The sequence below is a fragment of the Pelodiscus sinensis genome, unplaced genomic scaffold (assembly GCF_049634645.1).
Source record: "Pelodiscus sinensis isolate JC-2024 unplaced genomic scaffold, ASM4963464v1 ctg102, whole genome shotgun sequence".
In the NCBI taxonomy this organism is placed as follows: Eukaryota; Metazoa; Chordata; order Testudines; family Trionychidae; genus Pelodiscus; species Pelodiscus sinensis.
The window spans coordinates 128,399-142,997 of record NW_027466045.1 but is presented as its reverse complement, the minus strand read 5'-3'; the positions used below and the strand labels follow the sequence as shown (position 1 = coordinate 142,997).

At 64.1% G+C, this 14,599-nt stretch overlaps 2 protein-coding genes across 2 annotated transcripts; both read right to left on the bottom strand.

Moving 5' to 3' along the window:
* Positions 1-86: 86 nt before the first annotated feature.
* Positions 87-5,990, bottom strand: FTSJ1 (FtsJ RNA 2'-O-methyltransferase 1). Its single transcript, XM_075918633.1, has 11 exons — positions 5,691-5,990; positions 3,713-3,855; positions 3,359-3,428; positions 2,850-2,955; positions 2,691-2,769; positions 2,513-2,565; positions 1,891-1,944; positions 1,527-1,629; positions 1,174-1,257; positions 739-842; positions 87-537 (listed from the first exon to the last, which is right to left on the bottom strand). The coding sequence occupies exons 2-11, from the start codon at positions 3,831-3,833 to the stop codon at positions 304-306; spliced, it is 1,008 nt and encodes a 335-aa protein (XP_075774748.1). The 5' UTR covers positions 3,834-3,855; positions 5,691-5,990; the 3' UTR covers positions 87-303.
* A 1,050-nt stretch (positions 5,991-7,040) lies between these two features.
* On the bottom strand, positions 7,041-12,035 carry LOC142826407 (uncharacterized). Its single transcript, XM_075918636.1, has 4 exons — positions 11,854-12,035; positions 11,598-11,705; positions 11,328-11,519; positions 7,041-9,488 (listed from the first exon to the last, which is right to left on the bottom strand). The coding sequence occupies exons 1-4, from the start codon at positions 11,948-11,950 to the stop codon at positions 9,160-9,162; spliced, it is 726 nt and encodes a 241-aa protein (XP_075774751.1). The 5' UTR covers positions 11,951-12,035; the 3' UTR covers positions 7,041-9,159.
* Between the last annotated feature and the right edge of the window lie 2,564 nt (positions 12,036-14,599).

Genomic DNA, 14,599 nt, shown 5'->3' with positions numbered 1-14,599 from the left:
GGGTGGGTTGTGAATCAAGCGGCGGTAGCCATTAACCAGCGGAACTCCCTGCTCCGGGACCCACCAGAAGGGGAAGACTGCCAAGGTGATTGATGGCTGGGGTTGAAAACCACCCACCTCGGTGAGTCTTTATTAAAACAGAGGCCGTTGGAGGGGAGAGTCCCCTGAACAGCCCAGACAAAGGATGACATTAAAATGCTGCTACCCCAGTCCCGGGCTCATCCTCCAGCAGGGGGCGGCAGGCAGGCACCCCCATTCCTTCCAGCAGGGGGCGGCAGGGACAGACACAACCACCCCCTTGCTCTAGGGGGACACAGACAAGGATGCCAGACGGTTTTCAACGCTGGCCTCGGGAGAGCTGCCCCCAGGTTCCGGCACCGGCCCAGATGAGGGGGTGGGGCTGGCCTCCTCCAATGGGGGCGGCCCAGGGTCCTTAGCCAAGAGATTGTTCCTCTTCAAGAAGCAGGCTTCCTGGTAGGGGGGGCAGATGGGGGGCTGGCTGGGGGGCACGTAGCTGTATTCTTTCCCTGGGGCCAGCTGCAGAGGGGGAGAGAGAGAAGGGGGTGGGATGGTGGCACCCTGGTGCACCCCGCCCCAGCCTGCGCTTCCCGCCCCACCTGACTGCCCCACTGCCGGGAACTGGCCCCGATTCCCCCGGGCCTGCGATCCCTGCCCTGCCCCCACTGCCGGGATCCAGCCCCACTCCTCCAATCCCTGCCCCGATCCCTGCAGTCCCACCTGGAGGGGGTACGTCCGGTCTGCGTCGTAGGCGCTCAGATCCCCACAGGCCAAGAACGGGACAATCACTCTGTTGGGCCCTTCCAGCTGATTAAAATCCACATCTAGAAAGGGACAGAGGTTAGCCTGGCCTGCAGGGGAGAGCGTCCCTGCCCCCCACCCCTCTGCCAGGGGGGAGCGCCACTCCTTGCCCCCCCACTGCCAGGGGGTGTGCCCCTCCTTTGTCCCACACCCCACTGTCGGGGGGAGCGCCACTCCTTGCCCCCCCACTGCCAGGGGGTGTGCCCCTCCTTTGTCCCACACCCCACTGCCGGGGGGAGCGCCCCACTGCCAGGGAAGAGCCCCTGCTTTGCCCCCACACACTGCCAGGGGAAAGCGCCCCTCCTTGACCCCCCCCTACTATCAGGGGATCGCTCCCTGCTGAGCCCCCCTTACCGTAGCAGTGGTCCAGCAGCGGGTTGGCCATGCTGGGCACGTAGCCCTCGGGCGGGCAGTACCCGCGGCAGACAGCAAAGGCCTCTGGGGATGAGAGAGACGTCAGTGGGGCATGCAGCGAGCCGGGGACCCACCCCCTCTGTGGCGCAGATGCCTCCCCCGGCTGTAACCCATGCGACCGGCCCCCCCGCCCCGACCTGCCCCCAGCCCCTTGCAGTGAGGGAATCGCGTCCCACGCCAGCCGAGGGTCTGCATGCCCCACTGACGTCCCAGAGGTGGGGGCTCTGTGACCCTCCAGCCCCCCAGCCCCGGATCCACACACCCCCTCCCGGGGATCCTGGCTCCGCCCTCACCGATGCTGGAATTGCGGCTGCTGCGAGGCTTGGCGCAGGTGACCTCAGGGAAGAAGATGCGGAGCTGGGAGTAGAGAAGCGTCACGTCCTTCCCCCGGAAGATCTAGGGCATGGAGGTGGGGGCAGGGTGACGGGCCTGCATGCCAGGGGAGAGCATCCCCCACCCAGCCCCCCTGCCCTCAGCCCATCTGCGCCCAGCCGCTCGTCTCTCCTGGAGCCAGAGCCGTGCGATGTTATATGCGGGTGTTCCCTGGCCACCCCACCCCAGCAGTGACTGCATCTCACTGTCAGGGGAGCTGCTCCCGTGTGGCTGTTAACCGCTTCAGCCAGGACCCAGAGGCCTCTGAGAAGAGCTCGTATTTACCTTGGCCACGAAGGTGCCTCCCTTATTCAGGACGTGGGTTGTGATGTTCAGAGCCTGAAAAGAGGAGAAAAGGAAATCGCCCAAATCCTTAATGAAATGGGGACAGCGCGCTCGGTGCTGAGATGCACTGAAAACCTCTTGGAATGGGTTCGGCTTGTCAGGCGCAGAGATGCAGCCACCTCTGGGGCGGGGTGGCCAGAGAACAGCCACATATAATGCCACACGGGTACGGTTTGCCAGGCTCAGAGATGCAGCTGCCTCTGGGGCGGGGTGGCCGGAGAACAGCCACATGTAACACCACACGGGTACAGTTTGCCAGGCTCAGAGATGCAGCCGCTTCTGGGGCGGGGTTGCCGGAGAACAGCCACATATAACGCCACACGGGTACGGTTTGCCAGGCTCAGAGATGCAGCCACCTCTGGGGCGGGGTGGCCAGAGAACAGCCACATATAACGCCACACGGGTACGGTTTGCCAGGCTCAGAGATGCAGCTGCCTCTGGGGCGGGGTGGCCGGAGAACAGCCATTTGGGACAAGAAGTGACTGATGCTGCAGCGCGGGATGGAGGCAGGCAAACGGGCAGTCTGCTGTGCAGAGCAGCGGGGGAGCTGGGGGAGACTCACTGCGAGCAGCAGCTGCGCCTGGATGTATTCGTCGATGTCGTGAAGGCCGGTCACTGTGAGGCAGGAGAGAAGGGCTCAGAAGGGCTCAGAGGGGCCCAGTAGCTCCTCCCGCCAAGGTGCCCATCCGGGTGCCTGTGAGGGGCCCTTCCCCTCCCCCCTGCTGGCTGCTCCTACTCACCGTCGGGGGCCCCGTCACAAACCACCAGGTCGGCCGGCTGCCCCTCGAAGTGCTGGATGATCTCCTGCGCCGTGGAGACCTGGCAGGGGACAGAGGGGCCCGGTGAGGGCTCGGGGCAGTCGGACATGGGCGGGGGGGGCACTGGGGCGGGGGATGTACCTTGGTGATGTCCCCCTGGATCTGGACGACTCCTGGGAGCGGAGCCATGGCCTGCAGATCCACAGCGACGATCTTCACAGCGTCAGGGCCCTCCCTGGGGCCGCCCCTGGGGGTTACGGGGGCGAGAGTGAGACAGCCGGGGGGGGGGGGTTCCCCTCCCACCCACTGCTAAGCACCAGTCCAACCCCCTCCCGCCCCCTCATACCCCATCTCCCCCACCCCCTCCCCTCTCACCCCCCGCCCCCACTACACCCTAGGCTACCCACCCCCTCATACTCCCTCCCGCCCCTCTCGCTCCCTGACCCTGCTACCCCCCAGGCCACCCCACCCCCTCATACACTATCTCCCCCATGCCACCTCCTCCTGCCTGTCCCCACCCCCGTCCTGCCCCCCATCACTACACTCCCAAGCCCGCCTACACCCTTCCAGTTCCACCTGCCCATGTCCCCCATCAACCCCACCCCACCAATGCCCCTGGTCCTGCCCCCTCCAGTCGCTCCCCCACCTACTTCAGCTTCCTGCTCAGCACCTGGCTCCAGCTGCCAGGGGCCGCACACAGGTCCACCGCCCGGCGCACCCCTGCAGGGAGAGAGGCTGGTAGCCAGGATACCTGGGTTCTCTCCCTGGCTCCAGGAGGGGATGGAGGTCTAGTGGTTAGAGCAGGGAGGTGGGTTCTCTCTAATATTTATGCCCATGTGCATCAGGGCTAGAGCTGAGTCTGCACAACTTGGAGGTAACCATCCTCTCCCTGGCTTTGGAAGGGAGTGGGGGTGGGGGGGCGGGGAGAGGCTGAGAACCAGGACACAGCCCAAGGGGCTGCCGCAAGCCACATGGGGCCAGGGTGGGGCCAGCTCCCAGTTTACCCTCAAACAGGTGGAACTCTTCATCCAGCTGCAGGAGTTTGAAGGCACTGCGGGCCCGCCAGCCCTCCTCCTTCGCCAGGCGGTAGTAGACGTCCCGCTTGTCCTTCGACGAGCGCCCCATGGCGGCTCCGGCACCCCCAGGCCTAGAGGACAAAGGATGAGACCCAGTGACCCTCCCCTGGCGCATGGCATGGGGGTCATTCCCCTTTGAACAAAAAGACCTTTCCCTGGTTCAGGCGGATTAGCTAGGACACGTTACTGTCCTCCTGCAATAATGGGACTAGCAGCACTACAGCCAAATGATTAGGGTTCTATTCCTGTAGGCCTTGTGTTAATAGGCAGTAAGGCATGGGACCTATATTAAGGTGGACGTATTATTGTAGGCCCTACCAGAACAGTTGTAATGACCCGGGACCCAAATAATGGTAGATATATTACTATAGGCCCTATGAAAATAGTCTTAGTGGCCCAGAACCCAAATTAACTGCAGGCCTGTAGCTGGAACGATCCAACCCTAATTTCAGGACAGATCGGAGAGATTACAGGGCAACAGGAAGCCGCCGCGACAGGGAGGGAACCCTGGGAAACTAGCGGAGACCACGGAAAAGCTCCGATACAGAAGACTCAAGACCAGGGAGACTGCCCCAGGCAGAGAGACGCGGGAAGAGAAAACTTTGTATTGTGTGGATATATGCATGGACTTGGCTTGGGAATCTGAGGTTTATTTGCCATTTATTTTATGTCAAAAATCCCAGTCCCCAAAGAGGGGTATTTCTGATCAAGGAAAAACCTGGCTGACGTTTTAACTAGTCCAAGAAGGGAAACTGAAGCAAGTGACCTGTAGCCACCAGAGGCTCCCAGGACGTTCCCAGCCCTCTAGAGACAAGGCCCTATATTAACAAGCACCATGGCAGTGGTGCAGATTGAATGGGGATGTGTTTCTGTGAGATCTACAACAATGGGAGAGCCGCCCAGGAACTCTCTTAGTCAGTTAACTGGTTAGACATTAGGTTAACCTAACATTTAATCAGTGAACTGAGTAAATGGGATTTTACACCCTTGTACTCCTCCAGGTCTCATTTGCTCTCACGCCTCTGTCTGAATTTAAACTGTTTTTCGCCTTATTTTTTAACACTTCTTTTACTTGCTCCACCACCTGGTTTATTTGGGCGTGAAGACTCTGCCTTTGGATTCTCCCAAAACTCATCGCTGTAAATCCCCATATTTATCCACTTCTTCTCTGCATGGTGCTGACCTCATCTTTTCCATAACCAGCTCCCGTCAAGTCCTTTCAATTCTGCTCTGGTGGTTTTGCTGCCTTCCCTTTGCTATTCCCCTCTTTGGCTGTCTCCAAACCTTTGTTCTACAAAACCGATTTGGGGAGGGGTCTTGCTTGACAGAGAAAACTCTCCCACAATCCTTTCAGTTTCCAGCTCCAAATGAAATGCAGATCTATTATTCTAGGCCCTACAATTATGAAGCATGTTGACAGAGGTTCCGTATTCATGGAGACGCACAATGGTAGGCCCTACGTTAATATACATAATTACATTAATTATAGACACGCTGTTCCAAGGCCTGGAGATGCAATGGAGCCATTATCGTAGGCCCTACAATAAGTCAGTTGTGTTGGGCCAAGGTGCTGTCTCCTCCCCACACCAGGCATGAATCAAACGTTACTGTAGGGCCTACACAAATAGGGACACATTACTGCAGCCGGCAAATGAATACACATATATTATTGTAGGGCCTACCATAATGCATCACTTCCCCCACCCATGCTGGTCTAGGCTATTGTACCCCCCCTTTAAGAGTGGTATCGCCTCTGCGCACGCGCACAGGGGCTCAGCAGGCTGGGGCAACCGCGCATGCGCGCGCGGAGCTAGAACCGTGGCCCTCTCGCGCACTCCGCGTATGCGCACCCGCCAGCCCAGGTGTAGCGCATGCGCAGAGCCTCCCTTGTCCGACCGCTCCTTACCGCCCCAGCCGAAGCCACCGCTGCAGGGAGAGACGGAGCCGAACCGGAAGCAGTTCCTTCCCAAGCCGGAAGCGGAAGCTAGGGGTGCTGCACCGAGGCCGCCTCCGAAGTCGAGCTGAACTGGAGACTGTGGGCAGCGGGACCGGGCGTTCGGTTTCCTTGAGTGCGCCTGCGCTTAGCCCGGTCCGCTTTCACTGCGCCTGCGCAAATCCGCGTGGGCGGGTTTTTCCCCGACTCCGCAAGCGCAATCCCACCCCTTCGCTCACCACTTGCGCAGTGTGCGATCAGCCGAGTCTGCTGCGCATGCGCAGAGTGGGGCCCTTTTGCAGCACTGAATGCTGGGAATTGTAGTCTCCCTGTGTCATGTGACCGGAATCCATGCGTTCTAGGCGTTGCAGTCCTCCTGAGGTAGTAGTGCATGCTGGGATACGAACAGCCGCGCTTCAGAGGAAAAGTGCATGCTGGGATTGCCAGTTCCTTTGAGTTCGGGTGCGTAAGGCGCAATGCATTCTGGGGTTCGCAGTTCCCTTGGCTTCGGGTGCGTAAGGCGCAATGCATGCTGGGATTCGCAGTTCCCTCGGGTTGTGGTATGTCATGCGCAATGCATGCTGGGATTCGCAGTTCCCTTGGCTTCGGGTGCGTAAGGCGCAATGCATGCTCGGGTTGTGGTCTGTAAGGCGCAGTGCATTCTGGGACTTGCAATTTCCTTGGGTGGGGGGGGCTGCATAAAGCGCAGTGCATGCTGGGATTTCCAGTTCTTTGGGGAGCCAGTTTCTAGTGGGGGGGGGGGGCCCTGACTGCCAGTCTAACACTCGCCCCTCCCAGAAAACATGATGAGGTGGTTTAAGGAGTTCATGAGATTTATTTAAGGATGCTCTCTGAGGCCTCGGGGTGCCCCAAGGGCCACAGCATCCTTCTGTCTGGCTGTGAGAAGGGTGGCACAAGGACTCCCACTGCTGGGGACCGCGGTGAAGCCTCCCCATCTCAGCAGAATCAGCCCCCTCCCAAGCCCGATAATCCCCCCTCCAGTGGGACACAGTGAACCTTTAGCCAGTTCATAAAGGGCAGAGAGAGGGTCCAGAGTGACTTAGACAAATTGGAGGATTGGGCCACAAGAAATCTGATGAGGTTCAACAAGGACAAGTGCAGAGTCCTGCCCTTGGGACGGAAGAATCCCAAGTATTGTTACAGGCTGGGGACCAACCAGCTAAGTAGTAGTTCTGGAGAAAAGGACCTGGGGGTTACAGTGGATGAGAAGCTGGATAGGCGTCAACAGGGCGCCCTTGTAGCCAAGAAGGCTAATGGCAGATTAGGTTGCATTAAGAGGAGCATTGCCAGCAGATCCAGAGATGTCATTATTCCCCTTTATTCGGCTCTGGTGAGGCCACATCTGGAGTATTGTGTCCAGTTCTGGGCCCCCCACTATAAAAAGGATGTGGACTCATTGGAGAGGGTCCAGCGGAGGGCAACCAAAATGATTAGGGGGATGGAGCACATGACCTATGAGGGGAGGCTGAGAGAGTTGGGTCTGTTTAATCTGCAGAAGCGAACAGTGAGGGGGGATTTGATAGCAGCCTTCAACTTCCTGAAGGGAGGTTCCAAAGAGGATGGAGAGAGGCTGTTCTCAGTGGTGGCAGGTGGCAGAAGAAGGAGCAATGGTCTCAAGTTGTGGTGGGAGAGGTCCAGGTTGAATATTAGGAAAAACTATTTCCCTAGGAGGGTGGTGAAGCACGGGGATGGGTTCCCTAGGAAAGTAGTGGAGTCTCTATCCCTAGAGGTGTTTAAGTCTCAGCTTGACAAAGCCCTGGCCGGGCTGATTTAGTTGGGATTGGTCCTGCCTAGAGCAGGGGGCTGGACTTGATGACCTTCTGAGGTCTCTTCCAGCTCTATGGTTCTAAATGAGGATGGGGTTGCTCAGGGCTGAGCTGGCAGGGGCCGCAGATCAGGAGCGAGGGGCACCGGCAGGGCTGTGAGGGAGCCCAGGCCTGGGCTATGGGGGGCTGCAGGTCGGGAGCGAGGGGCACCGGCAGGGCTGTGAGAGAGCCCAGGGCTGGGCTATGGGGGCTGCAGGTCGGGAGCTAGGGCACCAGCAGGGCTGTGAGGGGCCCCAGGGCTGGGCTATGGGGGGCTGCGGGTCGGGAGCGAGGGGCACCAGCAGGGCTGTGAGGGGGCGCAGGGCTGGGCTATGGGGGGCTGCGGGTCGGGAGCGAGGGGCACCAGCAGGGCTGTGAGGGGGCCCAGGGCTGGGCTATGGGGGCTGCAGGTTGGGAGCTAGGGCACCGGCAGGGCTGTGAGGCGGCGCAGGGCTGGGCTATGGGGGGCTGTAGGTCGGGAGCTGGGGCACCGGCAGGGCTGTGAGGGGGCGCAGGGCTGGGCTATGGGGGGCTGCAGGTCGAGAGCTGCGGCACCGGCAGGGCTGTGAGGGGGCGCAGGGCTGGGCTATGGGGGGCTGCGGGTCGGGAGCGAGGGGCACCAGCAGGGCTGTGAGGGGGCCCAGGGCTGGGCTATGGGGGCTGCAGGTTGGGAGCTAGGGCACCGGCAGGGCTGTGAGGCGGCGCAGGGCTGGGCTATGGGGGGCTGTAGGTCGGGAGCTGGGGCACCGGCAGGGCTGTGAGGGGGCGCAGGGCTGGGCTATGGGGGGCTGCAGGTCGAGAGCTGCGGCACCGGCAGGGCTGTGAGGGGGCGCAGGGCTGGGCTATGGGGGGCTGCGGGTCGGGAGCGAGGGGCACCAGCAGGGCTGTGAGGGGGCCCAGGGCTGGGCTATGGGGGCTGCAGGTCGGGAGCTAGGGCACCGGCAGGGCTGTGAGGCGGCACAGGGCTGGGCTATGGGGGGCTGTAGGTCGGGAGCTGGGGCACCGGCAGGGCTGTGAGGGGGCGCAGGGCTGGGCTATGGGGGGCTGCAGGTCGAGAGCTGCGGCACCGGCAGGGCTGTGCGGGGGCCCAGGGCTGGGCTATGGGGGGCTGCAGGTCGGGAGCTGGGGCATGGGCGGGGCTGTGGCTCGAATCCCCTGAAGCACAGAAGGGCCAGGCAGCTAGAGGGTTAATACCCTTCCCCCTCCTGCCATGAGGCCCTTTGATGACATCATCAGAGGAGGCGGAGCTCTGGCAGCCCCAGCCAAGCACCAAAGGCCATCGCTGCCTAGGGGCGTGGCTTGGTGCCCCTGATGTCACCCTGAGCGGGGCCGGCCTTGCTCTGCTCCCTGCTCTGATACTCCTTAGACACCACACCAGCCCTTGCGGTGACGTCACAATAGAGAGGGTGTGGCTTGTTCCATTCAGTGATGTCACCAATGACGTGTGGCTCCGCTTGTACCCTTCAGTGACATCACCACGAACGGGGTGTGGCTTGCCTCCTCTGATGAGCAGCTGAGAGGTCTTGTCCCATTGAATGGCTTCGTAGGTGGGGGGTGGTGGCTTGGGCCCCTGGGTGACGTCACCATCCATAGTGGGCGTGGCTCAGCCAATGACGTCACCGTCGGGGTTGGGCTGGGCACTGGACAGTGGGGGTCGGATTATGTGGGGCTCGGGCCCCAGCCCGGGTCAGGAGGGGAAGCAGATGGAGCAGCACTCGAGACAGATCTCCAGGCAGTCGGCGGAGTCGCAGCAGCCCTGGAGCAGCCCGCACCCCGCCCCGCAGGGGCAGCCGCCCCCCCCCACACCCCTGAGCCGGAGGCTCAGCCCCAGCACAGCACCCCCCCGCCAGGCACAGCGCCCCGCAGCCCAGGCCCTCCAGCACCAGGGAGCACAGCGCCAGGAACTCGCAGAACAGGCAGGCCAGGGCACAGTGGGCGCAGTGGTCTGGGGAGAGAAAGGGGGGCCGGGGGTCAGATAAGCCGAGGAGAGAACCCGGGAGTCCGGGATCCCAGCCCCCCCCCCCCCGAACCACTAGCCCCCACTGCCCTCCCAGAGCTAAGGAGAGAACCCAGGAGTCTGGGATCCCAGCCCCCCCCGCTCTAACCACTAGCCCCCACTGCCCTCCCAGAGCTAAGGAGAGAACCCAGGAGTCTGGAATCCCAGCCCCCCCACTCTAACCACTAGCCCCCACTGCCCTCCCAGAGCAGGGAGAGAACCCAGGATCCCAGCCCTCTTGCTGGGTCTATTTGTTTTCTATCTGGGTGGAGATGCTCGGAATAATAGTTGGGTTAACGAGTCCCTGGGGCATCCAGGGTGGATCCGGAACTGAAGTTCAACCCTGGGCGGAACCGGCCACCAGAAACCAAGCTCCCTTCCACACACACACACGCAGCCCTGCCCGTCCCCTCCTCCCGCCCCACAACCCCTGCCCCCAGCCCTGCCTGTCCCCTCCTCCTGCCCCACAACCCCTGCCCCCAGCCCCGCCAGTCCCCTCCTCCTGCCCCACAACCCCTGCCCCCAGCCCTGCCGGTCCCCTCCTCCCGCCCCACAACACCTGCCCCCAGCCCCGCCAGTCCCCTCCTCCTGCCCCACAACCCCTGCCCCCGGCCCCGCCAGTCCCCTCCTCCCGCCCCACAACCCCGGCCCCGCCAGTCCCCTCCTCCCGCCCCACAACCCCTGCCCCCAGCCCTGCCGGTCCCCTCCTCCCGCCCCACAACACCTGCCCCCAGCCCTGCCTGTCCCCTCCTCCCGCCCCACAACCCCTGCCCCCAGCCCTGCCTGTCCCCTCCTCCTGCCCCACAACCCCTGCCCCCAGCCCTGCCTGTCCCCTCCTCCTGCCCCACAACCCCTGCCCCCAGCCCTGCCTGTCCCCTCCTCCTGCCCCACAACCCCTGCCCCCAGCCCTGCCCGTCCCCTCCTCCTGCCCCACAACCCCTGCCCCCAGCCCTGCCCGTCCCCTCCTCCCGCCCCACAACCCCTGCTCCCAGCCCTGCCTGTCCCCTCCTCCTGCCCCACAACCCCTGCCCCCAGCCCTGCCTGTCCCCTCCTCCCGCCCCACAACCCCTGCCCCCGGCCCCGCCAGTCCCCTCCTCCCGCCCCACAACCCCTGCCCCCAGCCCTGCCCGTCCCCTCCTCCTGCCCCACAACCCCTGCCCCCAGCCCTGCCGGTCCCCTCCTCCTGCCCCACAACCCCTGCCCCCCAGCCCCGCCGGTCCCCTCCTCCTGCCCCACAACCCCTGCCCCCCAGCCCCGCCGGTCCCCTCCTCCCGCCCCACAACACCTGCCCCCAGCCCTGCCTGTCCCCTCCTCCCGCCCCACAACCCCTGCCCCCAGCCCCGCCGGGCCCCTCCTCCTGCCCCACAACCCCTGCCCCCAGCCCTGCCTGTCCCCTCCTCCTGCCCCACAACCCCTGCCCCCCAGCCCCGCCGGTCCCCTCCTCCCGCCCCACAACCCCTGCCCTCAGCCCTGCCGGTCCCCTTCTCCCACCCCAGAACCCCTGCCCCCCAGCCCCGCTGGTCCCCTCCTCCCGCTTCACAACCCCTGCCCCCCAGCCCCGCTGGTCCCCTCCTCCCGCTTCACAACCCCTGCCCCCAGCCCTGCTGGTCCCCTTCTCCCACCCCAGAACCCCTGCCCCCCAGCCCCGCCGGTCCCCTCCTCCTGCCCCACAACCCCTGCCCCCCAGGCCTGCCGGTCCCCTCCTCCTGCCCCACAACCCCTGCCCCCCAGGCCTGCCGGTCCCATCACTCTCAGGCTGCCGTCCCTGCCAGCCCAGCCCTCACTCACCATCGCCGGCCACCTCCTGGATGTGGGAGGCCGTGGATTTGCAGCTCCTGTGGGTGCAGACGGACGAGGTGGAGCCCAGGCGCTGTTTGGCCAGCCGGGCTGTCGGTGCCTGCTCGGAGAGCAGAGCTGTGTCCCTCCATCGCTCAGGGCAGCGGGTGACCACAGGGGCCCCGGAGGCCGGGGCTGTCGGGTCTGGAAGCAGAGGGGACAGTGGGGATGGGGACTCACCTCTGACCCCCCCTTCCCAGGGCCAGCCCCCCTCCCTCGTACCTCTCCCAGCTTGCTCAGTAGCCAGGGGCAGGGGGATCGGAGCTGTGTCCTTGCTGGGATGAGTCTCGTCCCCAAGCCGGGATCTCCGGCAGAGAGAATCCACCTCACCTGGGAGCAACCAGACCCGGTCAGCAGCCAACCCCACCAAGGGTGCAGCGCCAAGCAGCCACCCCCTCCAGCGTTATATGCGGCTGTTCCGCAGCTGCCTCACCCCAGAGGCGGCTGCACCTCAGCTGTAAGGAGACAGGGCACTTACTGGCAGCCGGGAAGGATTTGCGGGGGCCGCCCGAGCCGCCCCTCGGCAGTGCATCCACCCCACAACTGTCAGGGGGGCTTGGGCTGCAGCCGGACATCGGGGCCTGAGAGGAGGAGCAGCGGGTGTGAGGGTTAGAGAACTCGCCCCGCACAGCACTGCCGATGCCTCCGTCCCAACCCACAGGTCCCTCCCCCGGCTCGGCTGGCGTCCCTCAGCCCCCGTGGGCCTCTTCTGCCGTTTGGCTTCCGGCTGGCTGGGTGGAAGGCGGGAAGGGCGCCAGCCCCCGGTTCAGCTGACCGGACACATCGGTGTGACCCCTCCCTGCAAACAAGTGGGGGGTCCAGAGTTCGAGGGGGCGCTGCCGGGAGCCCGGATGCCTGACTTAACACTGAATTCCCTCGGCACCTTCTCTAGGCCGCTTTTCCATTTCTCCACCCTCCTCCCAGAGCCGGGGAGAGATCCCAGGTGTCCTGCCTCCCCCCCCCCACTCTAACCACTAGCCCCCACTCCCCTCACAGAGCCACGGAGAGATCCCAGGTGTCCTGCCTTCCCCCCCCGCTCTAACCACCAGCCCCCACTCCCCTCCCAGAGCCACGGAGAGATCCCAGGTGTCCTGCCTCCCCCCCCCGCTCTAACCACCAGCCCCCACTCCCCTCCCAGAGCCACGGAGAGATCCCAGGTGTCCTGCCTCCCCCCCCCCGCTCTAACCACTAGCCCCCACTCCCCTCACAGAGCCACGGAGAGATCCCAGGTGTCCTACCTCCCCCCCCCACTCTAACCACCAGCCCCCACTCCCCTCCCAGAGCCACAGAGAGATCCCAGGTGTCCTGCCTCCCCCCCCCCCACTCTAACCACCAGCCCCCACTCCCCTCCCAGAGCCACGGAGAGATCCCAGGTGTCCTGCCTCCCCCCCCCACTCTAACCACCAGCCCCCACTCCCCTCCCAGAGCCACGGAGAGATCCCAGGTGTCCTGCCCCCCCCCCCCGCTCTAACCACCAGCCCCCACTCCCCTCCCAGAGCCACGGAGAGATCCCAGGTGTCCTGCCCCCCCCCCCCGCTCTAACCACCAGCCCCCACTCCCGTCCCAGAGCCACGGAGAGATCCCAGGTGTCCTGCCCCCCCCCCGCTCTAACCACCAGCCCCCACTCCCGTCCCAGAGCCACGGAGAGATCCCAGGTGTCCTGCCCCCCCCACTCTAACCACCAGCCCCCACTCCCGTCCCAGAGCCACGGAGAGATCCCAGGTGTCCTGCCTCCCCCCCCCACTCTAACCACCAGCCCCCACTCTCCTCCCAGAGCCACGGAGAGATCCCAGGTGTCCTGCCTCCCCCCCCCACTCTAACCACCAGCCCCCACTCTCCTCCCAGAGCCACAGAGAGATCCCAGGTGTCCTGCCTCCCCCCCCCACTCTAACCACTAGCCCCCACTCCCCTCACAGAGCCACGGAGAGATCCCAGGTGTCCTGCCTCCCCCCCCCCACTCTAACCACCAGCCCCCACTCTCCTCCCAGAGCCACGGAGAGATCCCAGGTGTCCTGCCTCCCCCCCCCCTCTAACCACCAGCCCCCACTCCCCTCCCAGAGCCACAGAGAGATCCCAGGTGTCCTGCCTCCCCCCTCCGCTCTAACCACTAGCCCCCACTCTCCTCCCAGAGCCACGGAGAGATCCCAGGTGTCCTGCCTCCCCCCCCCCACTCTAACCACCAGCCCCCACTCCCCTCCCAGAGCCACAGAGAGATCCCAGGTGTCCTGCCTCCCCCCTCCGCTCTAACCCCTAGCCCCCACTCTCCTCCCAGAGCCACGGAGAGATCCCAGGTGTCCTGCCTCCCCCCCCCACTCTAACCACCAGCCCCCACTCCCCTCCCAGAGCCACGGAGAGATCCCAGGTGTCCTGCCCCCCCCCCGCTCTAACCACCAGCCCCCACTCCCCTCCCAGAGATGGGGAGAGAACCCAGGCGTCCTGCCTCCTCCCTCCCCCCCCCGCTCTAACCACCAGCCCCCACTCCCTTCCCAGAGCTACGGAGAGATCCCAGGTGTCCTGCCTCCCCCCTCCGCTCTAACCACTAGCCCACACTCCCCTCACAGAGCCACGGAGAGAACCCAGGCACCCTGCTCTGTGTGGCTGGGGCGGGGGGGGGGGGTCCCCATGCAGCAGGTACTGGGGCTGGCAGGAGATGAAAGGGGGTGGGGGTACTCAGAGGTGAGGCAGCTGCTGGGTTTTGGTTTCCGCCCCCCCCAGCCCGGACGCCTGGGTTCAAAGCAGAGGGCAGCCGAGGCGGAAATAACAGGCCCATAAATCTCCCGCCCAGGAGGGCGAAGATTAACCCACTCGAGGGACGGAAAGAAAACCAGCGGGGGACTGTGCGGGAAAGACCCCGAGTTTCGCCCCCTCCCCCCCGAGCCAGCCAGTGCTTGCCCCATGGAGCAGCCGGCACCCCCTGGGGGACAGGCCTCTGTCCCAGGCCGCGGGTCTCTGGCTGGGAGAGGCTGACTGGGGAGCCAGGTACACCCCCTGATAGACACAACACACACAACGGGCACCGAGATAGACACCTACCACCACACACCCTAGTGCGCACCATAGACACACACAACGTGCACCGAGACAGACACACAGCACACACCACACTATGCAAGCGCACACGCCTGCCAAATGAGATTCACAACTCGCAGCAAGACACACGGCGACGCACACAACGAAAACACACATGTAGCCTGCACAGAGGTAGACACACCCCAGCACACACC